This window comes from Microtus pennsylvanicus, chromosome 22 (assembly GCF_037038515.1).
Source record: "Microtus pennsylvanicus isolate mMicPen1 chromosome 22, mMicPen1.hap1, whole genome shotgun sequence".
Taxonomy (NCBI): domain Eukaryota; kingdom Metazoa; phylum Chordata; class Mammalia; order Rodentia; family Cricetidae; genus Microtus; species Microtus pennsylvanicus.
In genome coordinates this window covers 33,902,558-33,926,714 of record NC_134600.1, presented here as the reverse complement: position 1 = coordinate 33,926,714, position 24,157 = coordinate 33,902,558, and the positions used below count along the sequence as shown (strand labels likewise).

Sequence of the window (24,157 nt, the reverse complement as noted above, 5' to 3'; positions counted from 1 at the left end):
TCTAGCCACCTCATCATGCTGACCAGCAGAGTCCGCTGATGCCAAGCCAAGCCGAAGACAGGACACTGGAGGCCAGCACACACACCTGGCCAGCTGTTGGCCAGCATACACACCTCATGCAGCTGTTGGCTTGGGGGATGCTGGAGGCCAGCACACACACCTCATCCAGCTGTTGGCTTGGGGGACACTAGAGGCCAGCACACACACCTCATCCAGCTGTTGGCTTGGGGGATGCTGGCTTCCGTTCTCTGAGCCGCCGAGTTTCCAGAGCAGATCCGAGCAAGCAGGAAACACCTGCTTTTGTCTAGAACACACGAGGTTCCATTTTGATGACTTGGCAGCAATGACAGACATTACACGTAGGGACAGAAGTGGGAAGTCTAATAGGAGACCTGAACGTGAACTGGGACCCCAGAGGCCTGTCCAAAGGAAGGCAATAAAGGAAAACCTCAAAGAATGTGATAGAGGCAGACCAACAGAAAAGGGAGAAAAATGAAGTGGCGGGATTAAATAAACTGTATCAGCACACAAATTAGTGCACATTGACTAATGTGAGCTTGGGGAAAGAGATTATTTAAAGATGAAAACTTAGACATTTGGACAAGCATATCAAATATAAAGAAACAGAAAAGCTGAACACGTAAAAGAGATGACCCGAAAGACGAGCTTTCTTGTATGAGTCCGCATCTCTGTCTGCTTCCTGCCTGAGGCTTCACAGTGGCTTTAACTCCTGCTGTTACTCCCTGTGGTGACAGACTGTGCCCTTCCTTGGTGGGGGACAGAAACCCTTCTCTTGTGGCAGCCATGAGGCACGTGAGCAACACAAAAGCTCACGGCGGGACAGGTTTAACTCACCCGAAAACGAAGCGGACATCTTCCTATCAAAACACACAAGTAAAAGTCAACCGCCCCTCAAAGGAAACTTTGCAGGATAAGTAGCCTGGCGTGGAATACGTGGAATAGATGGAATCACAGTGTAGAACGGATGGATAGGGGAGCAGCGGGGCTTCACCCCGTGCACACGCCACGCACTGCCTCATCCGCTCCAGGTGCGCGCTACTCTTCACAACACATGGCTCCTGCACAAAGATCTCAACACGTGAGGCGAAAGGGTGAGCTGCAACGAAGTTGAGAGACTGCAATGATGTACAATATATTATCTGAAGACAATGGAATTGTGCTAAAAGTCAAGAATATAAAAGTTTAACCAGGACAATCCCATCCATAGAAAGGCTTCTACATGATGCACGAGTTAAAGTGATCATCCCGGAAAGAGACAATCATACTGAAAATTGCAGTATATTCAGGTTGTGAAACAGTGATTATGCGTCACACCAGAACGGTAAGCTTTCAATTTAAACATTAGTGTTGGAAACGAAGCCCGAGGATTTGAGCATGAGTCAGAACATGTATCATGCCAGAAACCAGAATGCACCCCAGAGCACATGAAGGTAGAGAAACGCACACACTGTAGATAGCAAAGCATTCTCAGAGCAGAAAGCCTCAGTGTTACAGACATGAACACCCAAGTCCCGAGCAAGAACACGAAGTCCAGGATGAAGCCAAGGCAAAGGGATGGGATAAAAGGAAATATCAAACATGAAAGCAAATGAGGGAGGGGATGAATGTGAGCTAGTCCTTTAACAAGGCTACAGGGAGACTGGAAAACCTTGGGCATGGTTGCTAGAACTAGAAGGATTGAGAAAATAAACATAACAGTTGAAAGACAGACACAGATACGTGCGTGAACCTGCACCCAACTATCATATTAACTAACACACCAGAGAACGATCACGTGAGACCTTTTATGGAAACACAAGAAGTAGCTGAGATCCAACATCTCTTCCTAACAAGCCTTCCCGGCAAATTAGTAGCAGCGGCAGGAAGCGGTCCTGATGCTGCACAGATGAAGGTTATCTGTGAGAACTGGTTAAACACCATGCTTAACAGGGAGTCAAGAGCACTCCTGCCGAGATTAGGGGGAAACACAAGTGTCTGCTTCAAGGGCTTCTGTTCTGCTTCATGCAGGAAGCCAAAGAAATAAAGAAAAGGGAAAGGAGATAGAGGACTTAAAAGGAGTGATAAAAAAGAAATCAACTTTGTTTTTTAGAAAATGTGATTATTACAGAGAAAAATCTAAATGCTGTTTATAAGAATAGTGAGAGAGTTTAGTGGGGTTTTTTTTTTAAACGATGTAATTGATCACTGTATAAAAAATAATTGTCAGGCTAGAGAGATACATAAAATTGCTAGCTGAGCAGGCCTAGATGACCGAAGTTCCAGCCACCAAAACCCATGTAACCCATGGCCTCTGTTGTCCCAGTACTCCTATGGCAAGAGGGGCGGTGGGGCCAGGAGCACTGGCCGGAAGCCCCAGGCTAGCCGCAGAGAAGAGCTGTCTCCAGGAGAGACAGTCAGAGGACTGAGCCAGTGACCAGGAAAATGTGCTCCTGGGGAGAGGGAACAGGCTAGGGATGTCCAGAGGTGTGCTGGCTTAGGAGCAGACCTAGATAACGTAGCCAACCAACTTGATTATCGATTAATTGCAATACTGGGGGCCCAGCCTTGGGCCTTCTGCACTGAGCTACATGGCCAGCTCTCGGTTTTTGAGACAGGGCCTTGTTAAGCGGTACAGTCATAAAAATTTTGACTTCTGTCCAGTGTAACAAAGATGTAAACTTTCTACTTCTTTTTTTACACTAAGCACAAGATGGAGCTTTATTAATAAATAAATAATTAATAAAGATGTTTAGACATCTATTGAAATAGCACCTCTCCCTCATTTTCCTTTATTCCTTCTGTTTCTCTTTTTTAATATTATGTCTTATTAATTCTTTGAGAAACTTAAAAAGGAAACTCTGGAAAGGAACTTAAGAACACTTCCGAAAGTTGAGTTGTATATTTGGGAAATGCAACACTTCTTGAAAGATAAATGTCCTGCCATGATGCAGACAAACAGGCCGGCATAACTTAGCCTATTCTTTTATGCTTGCTTGAGAAATCATTTCTGAAGTCTTAAGAATTTTCTAGAGCTCCTAAGATATTATAAAAATACGCTGGCGATTGCATTACATATTTATTATAAAGCATTTCCTATATATTATAGAGTTATCCTTACAGCTAGGGAGAAGGGGGATCATAGAACGACGCTGTGACCCGAGGTCATACATAAAGAAATACGGAAGGCGAATTCCCATCTCCCAGGACAGGTGCAGATCAGTGTGTTTGAGTTGGAGAGATATAAAAAGCCTCTAGTTGCACCTCCTGCACCCCTGGCCCTGGTGGGGATGTGTGCAGAGGAGAAAGAGTTGCTGGGGCAGCTGACTAGTCATAGCAGCCAAAAGAGTCCAGCCAGTTCCAGATTCAGTGAGATACTCAGTGTCCTTATCTGGCCTCTGCATGCATGCACCTGCATTCACACAGGTGCATACACATCCGTCACACAGACACACACACAGACACACACACAGACACACACACAGACATACACACACACACACACATACACACACACACACACGGGGGGAGGGGAGAGAGAGAGAGAGAGAGAGAGAGAGAGAGAGAGAGAGAGAGAGAATATATGTTGGGAAATGATTCAGTGAGATACTTAGTGTCCTTATCTTTTGAGCTATGCTCAAAAGCGGAAGATTTTATGAATGAAAAGGTTAAGAAGTTACATTAATATCAAGAAGGTCTCTCTATCAAAAAGCTTCAGGAAGAAAGAAAAGAACAAAGCTGGAATAAGAGATTTGCACCACACTATCTAAGGACAAATATTTAACATTAAATAAAGAAGAGATACATTTTTTGTCAAGAGGGGATGCCCAGATATAGCAAACGATAATGAACATCGTGTGGAATCAAGGCATACAAATTCCTCCACATTCGCTGGCCAGCAAGTCTCACTGAATCAGTACAGAGAATCTCTCAAAAGAAAAAAAATGTGGAGAGGACCCGTGAAATAGCTCAGAGGGCAGAGTGATTGCCACCATGCCTGATGCCTTGGGGTCAATCCTCAGAACACATGGTGAAAGGAGAGAAGAGACTTCCACAGGCTGTCTTCTGACCCCCACACATGCACTGAGTAAATGCTTATCTTAAAAAAGTAACTGAAAAATTTAAAACAAAAACAAAACCAGGTAGAGAGCAATAGAGGAAGACAATGTCGACCTCAAGCCTCCTCCTGCACACTCATAAAGGTGCACCTGTATGCTCACACAGGCGCACCTGCACACACTCACTCAGGTGTACCTGTGCCTGTACACTCACACAGGTGTACCTGTGCCTATACGCTCACCCAGGTGCACCTGTGCCTACACACTCACACAGGGTACCTGTTCCTGCACACTCACACAGGTGTACTTGCACCCACACCCATGTGCACTTGTGCCTACACACTCACCCAGGTGTACCTGCACCCTCAGCCAGGTGCACCTGCGCCTTACACACTCACCCAGGTGTACCTGTGCCTGTACACTCACACAGGTACACCTGCACACTCACACAGGTACACCTGCACACTCACACAGGTACACCTGCACACAGGTGCACCTGTGCCTGCACACTCACACAGGTATACACCTGCACACTCACACAGGTACAACTGCACACTCACACAGGTATACACCTGCACACTCACACAGGTGCACCTGCACACTCACACAGGTACACCTGCACCTGCACACTCACTCAGGTGCACATAGAGACATGCAAACTCATACCCAGATGATATGTCATTTCCATTTATGAGAGCGAGAATTTAGAAGAAGGAAACACAGATCTGCAAGTATGAACACTTATCAACATTATTGGTACATGTATAATACTACTTGGTAACCTCAGTTATAATCTTTGTGCTCTTAGCTAAGTAAATATGTATCTGTCTGGCAATACACTGGCCTAGAGACAGTCTTGCATGTATGGGACTGGAGAAACTTCAAGGATTGTACTGGTTATAACCTAGGTCCATTGACAAGGGAAATGTCAAATGCCACAGAACAGGGAAACACACAGGTACATAGACTAGAGGATATTGGCCCAAATGGAAGATTCACAACAGTCAAAATAAATCCATCAACTTGGATGAATCTCATGAAAATAATTTATAAAAAAGGAACCCCAGGGAAGAAGATGTACATCATGAGTCATTTAGATAACGTTCACCAAGTGTGCAGAATGAAATCTGTAAACGTGGGGGCGGCAGCCAGAAGGGCAAGTACTTCTTTATTTGGGGTGGTGGCTCTTTTTGTCTAGGGTGGGAAGGTGGGAGGGAATGGAGACATGAGTGATTAGTAATGTCTCCCCCCAGGCATTTGAAGTATCATTAGTATTTATTTCTGCCTCATGCATTAGAAACAATTTTGCAAGTGGTTCTGTGTTCAACAGTAACAAAATATAAAATAGAGTAGACTTCATTTAAACACTCATTCTGTAGTTTCAAACCGGATGCATCGGGACCAGGAATAAAACTGACACATTCAAACGATATTTAAATCAGTCGATTATACTTTTCATTAAGAAAACAGGAAAGATGGGTAAGAGCCGTCTTTCTAGTCCACTGCTTGGCCAGCTAAGGTTTTGGGTCATTCTGAAGCCTACTGCAGGCAGACTCCAGAGTGAACCATTAGCCCAGACGCTGTTAGTAGGCAAACGACACACAGCTACCGTTGACATTATAAATGACATTCTTTTTATCCTAAAAAAGCAATTTCACAGATATGCTCTTATGAGAGCAAAAAGCATTTTATCTTCTTCCTCTGGGGATGTAAGAGTACACTTCAGCGCGGACCCCACCCTCCATGTGTGGGGACCTCAGCATGCACCTCAGCGCAGACCCCACCCTACACGTGTGGGCACCTCAGCGTGCCCTTCAGCATGGACCCCACGCTCCATGTGTGGGGATCTCAGCGTGCCCTTCAGCATGGACCCCACGCTCCATGTGTGGGGATCTCAGCGTGCCTTTCAGCATGGACCCCACGCTCCATGTGTGGGGATCTCAGCGTGCCCTTCAGCATGGACCCCACGCTCCATGTGTGGGCACCTCAGCGTGCCCTTCAGCATGGACCCCACGCTCCATGTGTGGGCACCTCAGCGTGCCCTTCAGGGTGGACCACGCTAGTCCACCTCTCACAGAGCCATCTTGTTCTGCTTTTAGCTTCTCTCACGTTTCGTCTGTGGGATTTTTATTAAGCACCCGGAACTATTATTTCCCCCCTCCAAATGCCTCACATTTATCTCTAGATTTCCTCCGCTCTCCGCTTCACCGAGCTTCACCAGAAAGCTATTTTAGAGCTCAGCTTTCTTCGTCCGTGTTTTCTACTTAGTCTCAGTTTTCTAATGAGGTTATATTTCTAAGAGCTTTGTCCAAGAGACTTACTCATTAGTTATGAAGATTTTACCCCTCTTAACTTTGCTGGAGCTAATTTCTCTAATAGCTTCATTTGCTAACGTTCTCTGCTAGGACAATCCTCACGGCTGCAGGCAGCCACATGAACGGGTGAGGACTGTCCTCCGATTCTCTGTCTGCCTTTCTTCCCCTGTCCCATGAGGGTCATTGTTGTCTGTCTTGGTAACCCTTGGATGCTAGAGACAACCTAAAAATAAAGAACGGGCATCCCAGCGTCCCAGCATCCTGGATTCCCTTACTTTTGTGTTGGCACGTCCCTCGGGTTTCTCTGGGTCCCTACCTAAATTCTGTATCACCATTCTCCTACAACCAGACCAACACAAATGAAGGAAAAGAAGCCTCAGATACAGCGGTTCAAATCCAGTGCAATACAAATGCCTAAAATCCATAATATCCGCGTCCCAAACCTATGGACACAGCAACTAGCTCCTGTTCAGAATCACCCAGGTCCTTGGTCATGATCTGGATTTGAACAATTTTACTGTGCCAAATCTAGGTCTCTAGTAGACCACTACATGGAATTTTTTTTATGTTCTTGATGGTGAAAATGACGAAAATACATGCTATCTACCAAATGAATTTGATCAAGTGTGTGTGTGTGTGTGTGTGTGTGCATAGAGAGGTCACACATGGAAACTGGAGATGGTGAAATCATGTTAGCAGCGGAGAAGTGTGCTACAGGAGGTCAGAGGCTGGAAAGAACTTCATACCAGCCCCTCTTTCTGAACAGTTTTCAGTTATCGTGATCCTGAGTGTCTAGCTCACCTGGCTGATGGAGGAGGCTTGAAAATTTACCAACCAAGTCCATCGTACACGTAAGGTTGACAAGACCTTGTAACACTTTACTGACACGGATTTTTTTTTTTAAGCTCCGTAGGCACCTGGATACTAACACCAAGGTGGGAACTTGTACTAAACGGAGAACAGGGTCCCTGAGTAACTTTATGACTGATTTTCCTAACCAGTAGCCTATGTGTTATCCGGTTAGCACATTAGCTACAAATAATCAAGCCATAAGTCATACAGCTATTGATCGATCCTGGTCCTGGATGAAGCATTTTAAATGCACCTGTGAATTATGACGTAGGTTCTGTGAGCAAGCACAGCTGTGCCCTGTAGCTCCACTGCCGCTAGGGTCGAGGTTCTGTGAAAATATTACCTTCGATTTGGGCTTCTGTGCCTTAGGTGTGCTGTAGATAGCCAGCTGTGAGCCACGTAGACTTGTTTAGAGATGTGGCAACCGCTAAGGTGGTGGGGCGGTAGCAGGGGCTGGGCCTCCTCATTACTTCACCAGACTCTGGAAAGTTCACACCTGCTCTCTCTACTATGCTGACTGTACCTGCATTGCATGGGTTAATTTTATTTTATTTAACCACTCAGGAGCTGACATGGCAGTACCATTCTGGACTAAGCAGGTGGCTCGGGGGTAAAGGTACTTACGGCCGACAATGCCTCACGCCACACATAGTGGAAGGGGAGAGCCCAACTCCACAGATTGTCCTCTGACCTCCCTCCATGAGCCTGCCTCCGCCATCAATAAATAAACATAATTGTATAAAAAGAGTTCCATTCTAGTTTGGAGGGGAACTCTAGAGGCAAAAAGCCACATGGAGACGGCTCCCGCCGATACCCCAGAGAGGGAGGCATAGGGCAGTACTGGATCAGGACAGTGACGGTCTATATCGGGTGCCACTCCTGTCTGGGGTAAGAGTCCCCCTCCACGATCTCCCGGTCATCAGAGGCTTGCAGAGGGTGAACGGAACCTGATCTGTGTTCTTCCCACTTTTGCACTTTTGATCAGGCCTTGCTTTTGGAGAGAGAATGGTGAAAGATTGCCGTGGTGGTGAGGGTAACAGGTGTGTTTCCCCAAAACAATTGGTTGGCGAGGCTTAGCACAGACCCCAGACCTCAGAACCTCCAAGTCACAGCTTTTTTTCCCCTTTCTATTTGAACTCAGAAGGCAGGGAATGGGGCAAGGATGACTTCTCGATGTACAAGAAGAATTAAACCTAGTTAGATAGTGGCTGGTGCTGTCTGAGACAGGACAGGACTGTGTCTACAGCTAAGTTATTGTTTGGTTTTGTACCCTGTGATGCAGAACGGGTTAGTCCATCACTCATCTGGCTGAGTCTGACCGCTACTTTAAGAATCCCCCCCTCACTCGCACTCAAACTGAAGCGTCTAAATTGCTCCAACTTTTAAGGACAACCTATGTGCTGGAAGCCGAATTCCCTTTCTCCTTTTGTGCCTGGCTGCCCAATATCAAAGCCCAAAGGCCAGCCAATAAGAAGGAAACATTTCCAGAGAGATATTAGGGCCATTTGATTAATGTATGTGGAGGGGGAGGAACATGAAAGGGGAAATAAATTTTGAAAGCTTCAACCTCAGTGGAAATGGAATCACTGAACCACAGAAGAATAATGGAGTCTCTCTCCATTTCAAGCAATTTCTTAAATTTCCTTCCTTCGTCCTCTTTCTTTCATTCCCTTTTGAGGAAAACACCGGTCTGCTGAGGTTTATCCATCTGTAGACATTTATAAATGTAGTCTTTTATCTTTTTATTGTTTTTGAAAGTGTGAGTCACACTGCACTGCCCAGGATGGCCTCCAAGTGACTGTGGCCTTAATTGAATCATCCTCCTGCCTCAACCTCCCCAGTGCTGGCATTACAGCCATGCACCACCACACCTGGCTCGATGCTGTAAGTCTTTATGTTTGACCAAGCCTTTAAGAACCAGGCTATGGAACAGAAAGGGTAAAACCTGCTGGTCTGAGAGCAAGCCTTGACCCCTTCCTAATGCCCCAACGGGGCTCTCCTTAGGGCCAAGGAGCTCTGCCATCTGAGGCATCTTACCCTCATCCGGCCATTCCGTATGGCTGGTCCGTCCTCTGCCAATCTCAACACGTACAGATCCATTTTGTATTCTCTTCCTCCACGGATGCTGAATCCAAATCCTTTGGCTCCTTTCTCCATATCCACCGTGAAATAATCAAAATCCTGTAGGAGTGGGGAAGAAATGGAAGATGGATATGTTTCGCGTTAGAGGGACTTCCACAGTCAATTTCCCTGATCCCCTCTCTCACAGTTAACGTCTTCAAAGGACATGGCGTTAGAAGACGCCACTTGACTTCACAAGTACTGAACATGCAAGACCTGGCTCCAAAGACTCAATTAGTTAACGCTGTTAAAGCAAACAGCACAGCTTAAGCTGGCTTTTCTTGATCAACTTGCACTTAATGCGTGACATCATCTCTTCTAAATTCTCCCATTCATTGATGTTAGCGCCATAAGTAAGTCTGTGCAGACCACTGGACATCAACTCAGAGGACACAAGGTCAGCGTGTCCTCTAAATGCAGCATGTCCCAGACTCCCTGGCCACCACCGCTCTTAAACTCTGTGGGGGGTAAAGCTGGTCCTTGATTTAATAATGGGACACAATGCAATTGGATAGAGCAGAAACTGTACTTAATTTCTGTCTCGGTATCTCGTTCCTGGGTGATGAATATTTACTAGACATTGAGCTCTGGTCTTTTACAGAGGTCGACCATTTACCATGGCCTATTGGGAAGAGCCACCCTTGAGAAAATGGAAGCTCAGAGAGATCAGGGAAGTCTCAGGAGGACGTCCAATGCCAACCAAGAATGGGACAGCCAGACCCTTAGCTGTATACACGGGGGCTTTTTGATGATTGCAGTGGCTGCAGGGTGGGTTGTGAAGCCAAGCTTGGCTTTGCTATCTGTATAGGGCTTGGCTCTTTACCACAGAGTGGGAGGCAGGCGGTCATTTCGAAACAATGGCTCTGAAAGACCCCAGTGGCTGGAATATGTCAAATTTTCTACATTAGTAGTATTCTGAAGGTCTAGCAGGAGCTTAAGAACAATGACTGAAATGGGGGGAGAGGAGGAGGCAGAAATTTTTAATAAATAAATAAATAAATAAATTAAAAAAAATAAAAAGGAAAAAGAACAATGGCTGTTGCTGAGGCCATGTTCTTGGAGTTAGCTTGTTAACTATCCTCAAGATTAGTTCATCCATGACTACCACTGACTCCCGGTTGGTTGTGGATCTGTCCTGCTTCATCTAGAGCAGACTGATCTATGCACTGACGTTCTGGAGATGCAGGTGTTAGCCCTGATGCTGAGGCTAAGAACAGAGGCCTGGCTGTCTGCTCCCACAGTGTCTGGATGTTCTGCCTCCCTTCTACAGCACTCGCTGCACCCCAGGAAGTCTCTGTGGAGACCCTGTGTCCTCACCTGTGGCTGCCTGTAGTCGGACAGAGGGTACTGCCTGGTGTCTGGGGAGTGCTGCCTGTAGTCCAAGGGTGGGGGCTGCGGGTAGTCCCCTCCCGGGGGCTGCCTGTAGTCCAGCGGGGGCTGCCTGTAGTCGGTGAAGGGAGGTTGCCGGATGTCTGGCTTCACGTCTTGCCTCGCTTTCACTTCTGACCTGTAACTAGATACAGAGAAAGGGAGTTTGCTTTGGCATTGCAGCACTCGGAGGAGATTAGAAAGACTCTAAGCATGGTCCAGCCACCACAGCTTGTGGGGACCCAAGTTGTGTCTTGTTACATATTTAGGATTTAAGAAGATTAAAGTAATGGCATTATTTAGAAATTGTTGACAAATATATTATTGGGTACTTTCATTTGCCTCCTTAAGAAATTGACATAACCGGACAATGGTGGCACACGCCTTTAATCCCAACACGCAGGAGGCAGAAGCAGGGGGATCTCTGTGAGTTTGAGGCCAGTCTGGTCTACAGAGCTAGTTCCAGAACACCACAATTACACAGAGAAATCTTGTCTCCAAAAACAACAAAACAAAACAAATCAAGAACAAAACAAAACCCAACAAAACAAATTGACATAAAAGCGATAGATCCCCCAGAACTTTGTGGAAAAGGCGCCATGGATATTTCTCCCTCACTTTGGCCATGTCAAAGCTGCACAGTTAGGGCTTGGAGGGCTGGCTTAGTAGTTAGGAGCAGGCACTGCTCCTGTGGAGGACTTGAGTTCAGTTCCCAGCGCCCATGTCAGAGGGCTCACAACCTTGTAATCCTACCTCCAGGGAATTTGACTCTTTTGCACTCCACAGGTCCTTCATTCATGAGCACACACACACACACACACACACACACACACACACACACACACGCACACACATAATTAAAAATAAATAAATCTTTAGAGAAAACCCAACTGCACAATCACTCTAAATCAAGGGAATGAAACATGTCATGCCTCTCTCCCGTCCTTCCTCTCTTTCTCTATGCCTCCTCTCTCTCTCTCTCTCTCTCTCTCTCTCTCTCTCTCTCTCTCTCTCTCTCTCTCTGTCTCTCTGTCTCTTCTCGCTCACATATAAACACACTACTTGGCACATCATCATTAAGTTGTGTAAACACAATTGAAATGATCTCTAAGTAGTTTATAAACATGTTATTCATGGCTATTTTTTAAAAGTTTTATCTAATTTTATTTTATGTGAATGAATGTTCACCTACATGTATGTGTGAATGGCTGAGTGGTACCCTTAAGCAGCTAGGGAAGAACATCAGATACCGGGAACTGGTTACGAGGAACCGTGTGCATGCTGGGAACTGAACCCCAGTCTCTCCAACAACAAACGCTCTTAAACACTGAGCCATCTCCCCAGTCCCCAGGGTTATTTTAACTGCTATGGTGCATCTTTGTGAGTAGTTTAGATGGTAAAGACGTGGTAGTAAGGTGTGATCATCAAGTATAACGCAGGCCCAGAGTCACCGGCTCACTGGGAACACTGGGGCTATGTTGCAGACATTTAAACATGAAAGCACAGCTTCTTGATTCCACTGTGGTCATGTGATAACAGGGAAGGCAGAATGACCCAGGGCGGCGTTCATTTGTGGCGTATTTTTAGCCCTTACTCATGAGCAAACACAGAGAGCAGAAATAGCAGCTGCGTAATCTCCCAGGCTTTCCCACTGCTCTGAACTGGGGGCGCTCACAATGGGAGTTACAGCCACTCCCTGAGATTGTGGGATCATGGGCATGCCGGTAAGACAAACCCAAAACTCAACACCGTGGAACAGAGGCCCTTAAATGTTAAAGCTCACTGCCTGTTGCTGCAGTATGGCTGTGGTTAGATTAAAACAATATTCTGAAGAATTAGCAAAATACTTTCTTTTCTTTTTTTCTAGATAAGGCCTAAACGCAACTCTGGCTGGTCTTGACTTTGGGATGTGCCTCTGTCAGCCTCCTGAGAACTAGGTTTGCTGACGTGTGCTACGGTGTCTGGGGGAATTAAGGAAACAGGAAATATTCAGCACACAAGAAGGCTCAAAGGGTGTAGGGTTTTCCACTTCAGACCAGATGGCTTCTTGACCAGGTCATGGTCTATCTGACACGGAGTCCCAACAAACACCAAACAAACAAAACAAACAAACAAAACCCCAAGTGAAGTGGACAGTTCGCACCACTATCACCCAGTATCTGGGGAGGACACATAGAAAGTGCAAAGTAGGGGATGTGTTTACGTGGGCTTCTTGGGAGGTCAGTGGTTTTAGTCTCCCCTCCGAGTAGGTTGCGTTTGTTATTAATCCCCCAGGAGAAGGGAGCCTTCTTTCTGTGTCTTGTATGGTTCCGGCTTTGTTGTGTTTCTCCCTAGTCCACCCACCTGTTGAGGTGCAAGCTGTGAACAGAGTTACTTAAAATACGATTTGAATAAGGTGCTTAACTATACAAAAGCATGCATTAAACCAGAGGAATCGAACCAGGTGACATTTGCCAGTGTGTGGTGGTTCCCTTCTAGAAATCTCCAGCTCGGTGGTTTGGGTGTCAGGCTGTCTTAAGTTACAGCATAGCCACTTCATTTTTATGCTCGGTGTGGTATTGGTTTGAAATGTCCATTTTGTGCTCCATTTCCACCAGATGTGTCATGGGGTGGAGCCAAAGAGAATGAAATGTAAGAATCTCCCAATGATTGGACAAATGACCAAAGCAGGGAGAGAGAGTGAAGCCTGCTACATCTTCCGTCTTGACCACCAAGCACTCAGTCGTCCCTCTATTCCACTGCCATGTGTCAGCAATTTCAGGTAACTTCCTCCTGAAGGGTTCCTTAACAAGGAAAATGTACTTAATATTTTTCTGGCTGTTGCTAACTTTAAAGTGGGTGATACACTGGCTAGAGCAAAAATTAGGTTGGGCTGAATATGTGAACACTTCACTTTAGGGAAAACATAAAATCAGATGATTACAAATTTAAAACACAGGCTTCAGGCTGGGGAGATGGGTCAAGATGGTAAGGCATTTGCTATACAAGCGTGAGGATCTGAGTTTGAATCCCAGCATCGGTATAAAAGCCAGGTACAGCGATGAGTACCTGTAATCCAGCCCTTCAGGGTAAAAACAGGACAAGATCCGTGGACCTTGCTGACCACACCGTTTAACCAATCAGTGAGCTCCAGGTGTAGAACCAGTTAGGGAAGGTACTCAATGAACCTCTGCCCTCTGTATTTGGTCATGTCCGGCTACCTTACAAAGAAAATGCACTCGTGTACACACACACACACACACACACACACACACACACACGCACGCACGCACATGCGCGCACACACACACTCACACTCACATGCACGCACGCACTCTTAAAAGTTATTTTACATATAAAAAAGGTTACCTACGTAATTCTCCTATCTGTTAATTTCATCCCTAACGATTCTTTAGAGAGATGATAAAGACAGATGGCAAATGGTAATTTCTAGCTTTTATAGTGTGGTAAAGACTAAGAAATGCTGCCCAGGAGATATTCCACAGCTTGAGAGCCTTTTACGAATCATTTCTGGGGATGAGAGCCCACAGGATCTCAAGAACTACAAGCAATTAACAGTGGCTGACAGAGGGAGAATTCTTCCCCAGAGATGAGTTTCCTGATTGGCTGTGCAGTGCTCAGTGGTCAGCCCCAGAAGAGCACGCATGCAAGCAACACTGAAGGGATTGTATTTATCTGTTGATTTGTTTAGATGTGTGTGTAACAGAAATGGTTAAAGGGGAGGAGCTGGATATGGGAAAGGCAGGAAAGAGGAAAGGAAGAAACAACACATTTATATTTTAACTAAATTTTAAAAGGAATCATTTGAGACTGGAGAGACAGCTCAGCAGTTAAGAGCACTGGATGCTCTTCCAGAGGACCCTGGTTCAATTCCCAGTACCCACATGACAGCTCTCAACAGTTGTAGTCCTGGGTGATCTGATACCCTCACACAGACACACATATAGGCCAAATACCAAATGCATATAAAATTTAAAAAAAGAAGAAGGAAAAAGAAAAAAAGAATCCTGTTTAGCCTTAGTATCGAGGGTTCTGGTGTAGGAGGGTCTTCTGTCTATGTGTTACTTTCATTGGTTAAATAAAGAGACTGCCTTGGCCTTTTGATAGGGCAGAAAATTTGGTGGGTGGAGTAGACAGAACAGAATCCTGGGAGGAAGAAAGCAGAGTGAGAGAGAGTAGCCATGAAGCCAGACACCATGGCTCTCCTCTCTGAGACAGATGCTGGTTAGACTCATGTTGGTGAGCCACAGTCAAGTGGTGATATACATTAATGGAAATGGATTAAAGTAATACGTGAGAGTTAGCAAATAAGGGGTTGGAGATAATGGGCCAGTCAGTGTTTAAATGAATACAGTTTCTGTGTGATTATTTTGGGGCTAAGCTAGCCAGGTCGGGAACACCGCTGCTCCTTTTACAACAGAGTTCAAGGTGAATGAAAGGATTTACATCTTCCAATGCTCTCTCCCTTGTGACTTTAAATGGCAAACATCAATTGCCCTTGCTGGCGAACAGCCTGTTCTTTACACTTAGCTTTGGAATATATTCTGTAGTAGTTCGCTTCTTTCTAAAGGGATCCTTCTTTATGAACTTAGGAACACAAATGCAAGCATAAACAGCAGAATACAAGAGATGGAGGAGAGAATCTCAAGCACTGAAGATACAATTGAGACAAAGATATATCAGTCAAAGAAAACATTAAATCTAGCAAAAGCTTAACACAAAATATACAGGAAATATAGGACACCATGAAAAGACCAAACCTAAGAATAATAGGTATAGGAAAAAAAGAGAACTCCAGCTCAAAGGCACAGAAAATATATTCAACAAAATCATAGAAGAAAACTTTTCCAACCTAAAGAAAGATATGCCTATGGAGATACAAGAAGCTTACAGAACACTAAATAGAGTGGATAAAAAAAAAAGTCTCCTCACCACATAATAATCAAAACACTAAACATACAGAATAAGAAAAATTATTAAGAGCTGCAAAGTAAAAATGCCAAGTAACATATAAAGGCAGATCTATCTGAATTACACCTGACTTCTCAATGGAAACAATGAAAGCCAGAAGGTCCTGGTCAAGTGTTATACAGAATTTAAGAGCCCACGGATGCCAGCCCAGACTACTATGCCCAGCAAAACTTTCAATCACCATAGATGGACAAAAGATATTTCATGACAGAACCAGATTTAATCAATACCTAGCCACAAACTCAGCCCTATACAAAGTACTAGAAGGAAAACTCCAACCCAAGAAAGCTGTCTACATCCATAAAAACACAGACAATAGATGATCTCACAGCAGCAAATCCCAAAGAAGGTAAAAACATACACAATAACATCACCAACAATGAAAACTAAAATAACAGGAACTAGCAATTACTGGTAATTAATATTCCTTAATATAAATGGACTCAACTCACCTATAAAAGGGAACAGGCCAAGAGATTGGGTATGAAAACAGAATCCATCCTTCTTCTGCATACAAGAAACACATCTCAATCTCAAAGACAGACATCGTCTCAGAGTAAAGAGTTGGGAAAAGATTTTCCAATAACATGGACCTAAGAAACAAGCTGGTGTAGCTATCCTAATATCTAACAACAAAGACTTCAAACAAAAATCAATCAAAAGAGACAAAAAAGGATATTTCATGTTAGTTACAGAAAAAAAATCCACCAAGAGGAAATCTCAATACTGAACATCTATGCTCTAAATACAAGGGCACCCTCATATGTAAAAGAAACACTTCTAAAGCTTAAATCACACATCAAACCCCACACACTAATAGTTGGAGACTTCAACACTCCCCTCTCACCACTGGACAGGTCAGTCAGACAGAAAATTAATAGAGAAATAAGGGAACTAAAAGATATTATGACTAAAATGGACTTAACAGACATCTATAGAACATTCCATCCAAACATAAAAGAATATACCTTCTTCTCAGCACCTCAGGGAAGCTTCTCAAAAATTGACCACATACTATGTAACAAAGCAAACCTCAACAGATAAAAAAAAAATTGGAATAACCCAATGTATCTTATCAGATCACTATGGCTTAAAATTAGAATTCAACAGCAAGACTAATTCCAGAAAGCCCACAAACACATGGAAATTAAACAATTCTCACCTGAATCATCAATGGGTCAAGGAAGAAATAAAGAAAGAAATTAAAGACTTCCTAAAATTCAATGAAAATGACCATACAACATACCCAAATTTATGGGACACAATGAAAGCAGTGTTAAGAAGAAAGTTCATAGCACTAAATGCCTACATAAAGAAACTGGAAAAATACCACACTAGTGAGTTAACAAAACACCTGAAGACTCTAGAAGCAAACTAACCCAGGAGGACTAGACTGCAGGAAACAATCAATTGAGAGCTGAAATCAACAAATTAGAAATAAAGAAAACAATTCAAAGAATCAATCAGACAAAGAGTTGGTTCTTAGAGAAAATCAACAAAATAGACAAACCTTTATCCAAGTTAACCAAAAGGCAGAGAAAGAATATCCAAATTAACAAATTCAGAAATGAAAAGGGGGACATAACAACAGACACAGAGGAAACCCAGAGAATCATTAGGTCATATTTCAAAAACCTGTACTCCACCAAATTGGAAAACTTAAAGGAAATGGATAACTTTCTGGATAAATATCACTTACCAAAATTAAATCAAGACCAGTTAAGCAAATTAAATAGACCAATGACTGCTAAACAATTAGAAACAGCCATCAAAAGTATCTCAACCAAACAAAGCCCAGGGCCAGATGGTTTCAATGCATAATTCTACAAGATTTTCAAAGAAGAACTAATACTAATACTCCTCAAATTGTTCCACATAATAGAAACAGAAGGAATATTGCCAACTTTTTAATGAGACTACAATTACCCTGATACCCAAACCACACAAGGACATTACTAAGAAAGAGAATTACAGATCAGTTTCACTCATGAACAGTGATGCAAAAATACTCAATAAAATACTGGCAAATTGAATCCAAGAACACATCAGAAAAATCATTCACCATGATCAAGTTGGCTTCATCCCAGAGATGTAGGGATGGTTCAATATACCAATGTCTGTCAATGTAATCCACCATATAAACAAACTGAAAAAAAAAAGACCAGATGATCACCTCATTAGATGCTGAAAAAGCCTTCAACAAAATACAGTATCCCTTCATGATAAAGGTCTTGGAGAGATTGGGGATACAAGGAACATACCTAAACATAATAAAGGCAATATACAGCAAACCAACAGCCAACTTCAAAATAAATGGAGAGAAACTCAAAGCAATCCCACTGAAATCAGAAAGAAGACAAGGTTGTTCACTCTTTCCATATCTATTCAATATAGCACTTGATGTTCTAGCTAGAGCAATAAGACAACAAAATAAGGTCAAGGGGTACAAATCAGAGAAGAAGAAGTCAAACTCTCACTGATTGCTGATGATATGATAGTTTACATAAGCAACCCCAAAAATTTCTATTGAGGAACTTCTACAACTCATAAACACCTTCAGTAATGTAACAGGATACAAGATGAACTAAAAAACAAAACAAAACAAAAACCAGTAGCTTTCCTTTATACAGATAATAAATGGGCTGAGAAAGAAATCAGGGAACATCACCATCATTCACAATAGCCACAAATAGCATAAAATATCTCAGAGTAACTCTAACCAAACAAGTGGAAGACCAGTAAGACAAGAACTTTAAATCTAAGAAGAAAGAAATTGAAGAAGGCACCAGAAAATGGAAAGATCTCCCATGCCCTTGAATAGGTAGAATTAACACAGTAAAGATGGCAATCTTACTAGAAGCAATCTTCAAATTTATGCAATGCCCTTCAAAATCCCAATAAAATTCACAGATCTTGAAAGAATGGTACTCAACTTCATATGGAAAAGCAAAAAAATCCAGGATAGTCAATACAATCCTGTACAATAAAGGAACTTCTGGAGGCATCACAATCCCTGACTTCAAACTCTACTACAGAGCTACAGTACTGAAAACTAACTGGTAATGTCATAAATCAGACAGGAGGACCAATGGAGCCAAATTGAAGACCAGATATCAATCCACACACCTACAAATACCTGATTTTTTACAAAGAAACAAAAAATATCAAATGCAAAAAGAAAGCATATTTAGCAAATGATGCTTGTATAACTGTGCATCAACATGTAGAAGAATGAAAATAGATCCATAACTATCACCATGCACAAAACTCAAGTTCAAATGGATCAAAGACTTCAACATAAATCCAACCACACTGAACCTTATAGAATATAAAGTGAGAAGTACACTTGAATGCATTGGCACAGGAGACCACTTCCTAAATATAACCCCAGCAGCACAGACACTGAGAGAAACAATTAAAAGTGGGACCTCCTGAAACCTACAAGCTTCTGCAGAGGACATGATAAAATGGCAGCCTACAGAATAGAAAAAGATCTTCACCAACTCCACATCAGACAGAGGTCTGATCTCCAAAATATACAAAGAACTCAAGAAATTGGTCATCAGAAGAACAAATAATCCAATAATAAAATTGGGTACAGACCTAAACAGAGAAGTCTCAACACATGTATCTAAAATGGCTGAAAGACACTTAAGGAAACGCTCAACATCCTTAGCCATCAGAGAAATGCAAATCAAACCAACTCTGAGATTCCATCTTACACTTGTCAGAATGGCCAAGATCAAAAACACTCTTGACAACTTATGCTGGAGAGGATGTGGGGTAAAGGGAACACTCCTCCATTGTTGGTGGGAGTGCAAACTGGTATAGCCCCTTTGGATGTCACTGTGGCGATTTCTCAGAAAATTAGGAAACAACCTTCCTCAAGACCCAGCAGTACCACTTTTGGGTATATATCCAAAGGATGCTCAATTGTATCACTAGGACATGTGCTCAACTATGTTCATAGCAGCATTGTTTGTCATAGCCAGAACCTGGAAACAACCTAAATGCCCCTCGACCAAAGAATGGATAAGAAAAATGTGGTACATTTACACAATGGAATACCACATGGCAAAAAGAAAACAATGATATCTTGAAATTTGTGGTCAAATGGATGGATCTAGAAAACATCATATTGAGTGAGGTAACCCAAACTTAGGAAGACAAATATATTATGTACTCACTCATAAGTGACTTTTAGATATAAAGCAAAGAAAAATAGCCTACAATTCACAATCCCAGGGAACGTAGACAACAATGAGGACCCTAAGAGGGAGATCCATGGATCTAATCTACATGGGAAGTAGAAAAAGATAAGATCTCCTTAGTAAATTGAGAATAGGAGGACCATGGAAGAGGGTAGAAGGGGAGAGGAGAGGATAGGAGGGAAGTGGAGAAAAATATATAGCTCAATAAAAACTATTAGAAAAAAATAAAAAAACCATAAGCAGCTAAGATGGTCACTTTTCCACGAAAGCACACATGAAAATCATAACAGAGTGGGTCTTCTGCAATGTGAGACAGGGAAAATCCTTGTTCTGAGATGGTCTGAGTGATGGAGTCGGGGGTCTGGAAATCAAAAGGAGTCTTACTCCACCCCACTGACATGGGGTGGGCATGGGAAGCAGCTGTTCAGAAAATGCTGGAATCGTAAAGCTAACGAGGTATTTACATTCAGGTATGTTCTGTTTTTTTCTCCCATTGGAAGGAAGGAAAACATGGGGACACATATTTCCTCATTTGTTTAATGGCTCAACACAAGCTGGGCTCTCTGCTACATAGAAGTCACTGTAAGACATTTTTATATGCTATTCTTGTCATCTAGAGGTGCAAAGGACTTTATTCCCTCATGAGCTCAGGAGGCTCCTTGTATGGGATGGACTCGTTAGACTGGGGGGTCTCGCTCAATTGGTGGAAAGCGGACAGTCACAACTGGTTCAGAGTCCGTCTGCATCTCCTCCCCTTTGCCCTGCCGTCATGCTTCAGGGTACCATGTTTATGGCTCAGGGCTTTTCTGCAGCCATATTTCCGCTCTCAGTCTCTTTTACCCTGCCAGCTATCAGTCAGCTCTGTGGAGGGACGAGTGAGAATTTCAGAGAAGAGAATCCAGAGATGTCACCTGCCAGCCTGAAACCAATAGAAGCTCCCCACTCTATCAGGACAAACGCGAGGACTTTCAGTATGCTTTGCCAGGGCCTTGGAGTTGGCTTGTCACCCTCTGTGGGCTCATCTCTAGCTCCCCCAAACCCTATTCCACAGCAACCCTGGCCTGGCTTCTGTCCTTCATGCTTAGGAGGTTCTCTCTCCTGCCAGAGGACCTTGGCCTGTGTTCTCATTCTAGAAGCTCCTTGATGCTCTCAGATAGTAAACCCCAACTCATCTGCCACGGCTCCAGCATTTCTGAAGAGAAGCTTCTCTCCTCGCAGGGCCGATGTTGAGTTATAGCTACTAATGGAACAATCAACTCAACTCCCCTCTGAAACCACACAAAATCACACGCAGTAATTTCAGCTGTGGGAAAACCTCTCCCTGCTGAGTCCTGAACTGTCTCCCCGGCACGCTCTTTCTGCCTCTCAGAGTCAGAAAAGTCAGAGGAAACATTACCTGTTTTCATGTCCTTGCAGCTGAAGAGGTTGAGGAGGAGCTGGCTGGGCAACGGGGCTGTTGGGGGTGGCTGGGCTCGGCTGGGCCAGAGGGCTGTGCTGCTGGGCCATGGGACTCTGCTTCTCTGAGCTGGGTGCGGATACTGGACTGTTGAGCTCTGATGGGAACCAAGGCAACAGATGTGGTCAGGTTGGCATCTGATCAGGGGCAAGAAGTAAAGAGAGGTTGGGGCTCATCGCCTGCTTGAATGCTTGCAGGCCTCGGCCGTTTCAGTTTCTGCCTGGCTTTTTCCACTAGCAGGTTAGTCTTACCAAGGTCCACGGCATTCCTGGAAGAAGGAGTCTTCTTTTATTAACTACAGTCTTTGCCGAGTAAAGTTATGAACAGTCTTGTCATTTTGTGGGAGGAAAGCTCACCAAAACAAACAAACAAACCAAAGTAGAAACAACATACTAAAACTATGAGAACACACCTCTAAGGGACAAGGTGAAATATTCAAATTATTGCCGAGAGACCATGTTCTAGCTAACACCTTTTGGCTGTTTAAGACATCTCTCTCCTTTAGACACAGGTTCACTCTGTAGCCCAGCTGATTCTAAAGAGGTGGTCTTTGCTCCACCTGCCAAGGAGCTGGGTTGTGGGGTGTGTGCCACCACAGCCAGCCCAAGTCTACCGGGCTTCCAGTGTGTGGACAGGAAGCTAGCTATAGAAGCTGAAACACTGTTACCATCTCTTCTCTGGCCCCTCCGCAGGCTCACTAAGAGCCCTCTGTACTCAAGGATCTCCAGAAGGAAAAAAAGAACTCCACACATAGGGAAATTCATGAGGCTATTCAAAAACTGCTTCTTGGTGTTTTCTTACCTCAACAACATAAAAAGTCAACAGATCCAACCTTCACACATTAAAGTAAAGGCAGGACCAACCCTCCAGACGGGAGGGCAGAGAAGCCCGCCCCGTTTGTAGCAGACGGTCCTGCTGACAGTTCATTCCCGCTGACTGTCTTATACAGACTGGTGCCTTCAGACAACAGGCTAAAACTACAGCCCTTATCATCTGTCTGTCTGTCTGTCTGTCTGTCTGTCTGTCTGTCTGCTTTTGTAGCTGGGTAACGAGGGCAGGTGGCCTATTTGCTTTCTGATATAAACCACTTTTTTTTTTGTCTTCCCTTACAGTTCAAATGTCTTAAAATCATCTCTGTTTTTATTAGGGTCTCTCACCCTTGACATTCTTCACATCCAGGTCAGATAATTCTTTGCTATGGGGCGTTGTCCCGAGCATTCCAGGAAGTGTAGAGGCCTCTGTGATCTCTGTTCACTAGCTGGCAGTCATTTCCTCACGCCAATCATGACAGTCAAAACTGTCTCTATACAGTACCAGGTATTATCCCCCAAGGACCTGAAATCACCTTAGTTGGGAGCTCCTGATTTATAATTAAATTCAGGAGGCTGGCTACTCTGCCATATATCTGATAGCCCTATAACGGAATTGGTAGGGGACTGAGTCAAATAAAAAAATGCAAAGTAAGCCCTTCAAACCCTGGAGGGGACCCATAGCTGCTCATCAGTGAGCTCCATCAGTCCCTGGAGGGGACCCATGGCTGCTCCATCAGCCCCTGGAGGGGACCCATGGCTGCTCAGCGAGCTCCATCAGCGCCTGGAGGGGACAACATGGTTACTCATCATTGAACTCCAGAGATGAACCTTTTCAGTTCCATTGATGAGCCAGCAATCAGCCTCCTGGGCATGGAAATCATGAAAGAATGCAGACGGGCCTCAGTTGTGAGTGTGGGTTGTTCACTGTTCCAAAACTGTCAGATGCTGGGGGGGGGAGCTTGTACAGAGAAATTCAATGGCTAAGTGGGAACTTTACAATCTTCTCAGATGCAACATTTCCTAAATGAGCTCTCTTTGGATTGCAAAGCTAAAACTTCCCCAGGCATTTCAAAATCTATCTGACTTTGAAGACTTTTCTAGAGATGAATTACTAACATGAGCAAGCATCCCTCCATTGCCTTGGTTTTCCTTTCAGGTCTGATGGATTGAGTGAGTTCTGCCTTTAGATCTCCGCGAAACTAGCATGCCCGAGGCCCTAGGGAGGGCTCTCATAGCCCCGAGTCTCGGGATTCTTTCTACTGAGTACGCAGCACCACAAAGTTGATTTCTAAATGAAGCCGGTGGGTGTGAGTTTGGGGAAGGTGGAAGTGGCCGTCAACCTGCACACGTGGACTGTGCTCTGATGTCAATGGGTGGGCTCCAGGAGCCGGGCGGGTGAGTCTGTCTGTCTGCCATCTGACTGCCTCTCCGCAAGGCCACCTCAGGCACTCACCCTCCTGAGGGATGATGCGAAGGGTGACGCTAAGGCCCGCGTCCTTGACGAGCTTCACGATGTCAGCGTGAGGCATGTTGACGATAGACTGGCCGTTGACTGCTAAGATCCGGTCTCCCACTTTTAGCTTTGCACAGCGATCTGCAGGACTCCCGTCAATGATGCGTCCGATTTTATGGGGCACGGCTAAAAAAACCCCAACAGAAACAGGTGTCAGGGACATCACCAGGATATGTTCTATCTTTCAGTCCTGCCTAAGACAGGAAACGCAATGTCAGGATTCTTTCCTTCGTCGGTGTCTCCATCTTTTTGAACAACAACCATTTCTAATAATGTGGTTCCGTGAATACTACTGAGACCAACGTCCCTTAAACCAAGTCCTTTGTAGAAAGAGACAGGCCAACTCTAAAAACCCAAAGAACAGAGGTTCTCAAACCCATCTGAGCATCAACTACAAACTCTCCAAGCCTTATCCAAGCGTCAGAATCTGAATGTCGAGGCAGGAAACAAGGACCATGAATTTCTATGCAGCTTCTTGGGAGA

General features: G+C 44.2%; 1 protein-coding gene across 6 annotated transcripts in view; it reads right to left on the bottom strand.

Moving 5' to 3' along the window:
* Magi2 (membrane associated guanylate kinase, WW and PDZ domain containing 2) overlaps window positions 1-24,157 on the bottom strand; it is a 1,214,245-nt gene that overhangs the window by 71,559 nt on the left and 1,118,529 nt on the right. For all 6 annotated transcript variants that reach the window (XM_075955872.1, XM_075955873.1, XM_075955874.1 and 3 more), the window contains 4 exons: window positions 23,615-23,800; window positions 21,290-21,446; window positions 10,661-10,856; window positions 9,260-9,403 (listed from right to left, as the gene is read on the bottom strand). In XM_075955872.1, coding sequence (XP_075811987.1) covers window positions 9,260-9,403; window positions 10,661-10,856; window positions 21,290-21,446; window positions 23,615-23,800 — 683 coding nt within the window. The remainder of the gene's footprint in view (window positions 1-9,259; window positions 9,404-10,660; window positions 10,857-21,289; window positions 21,447-23,614; window positions 23,801-24,157) is intronic.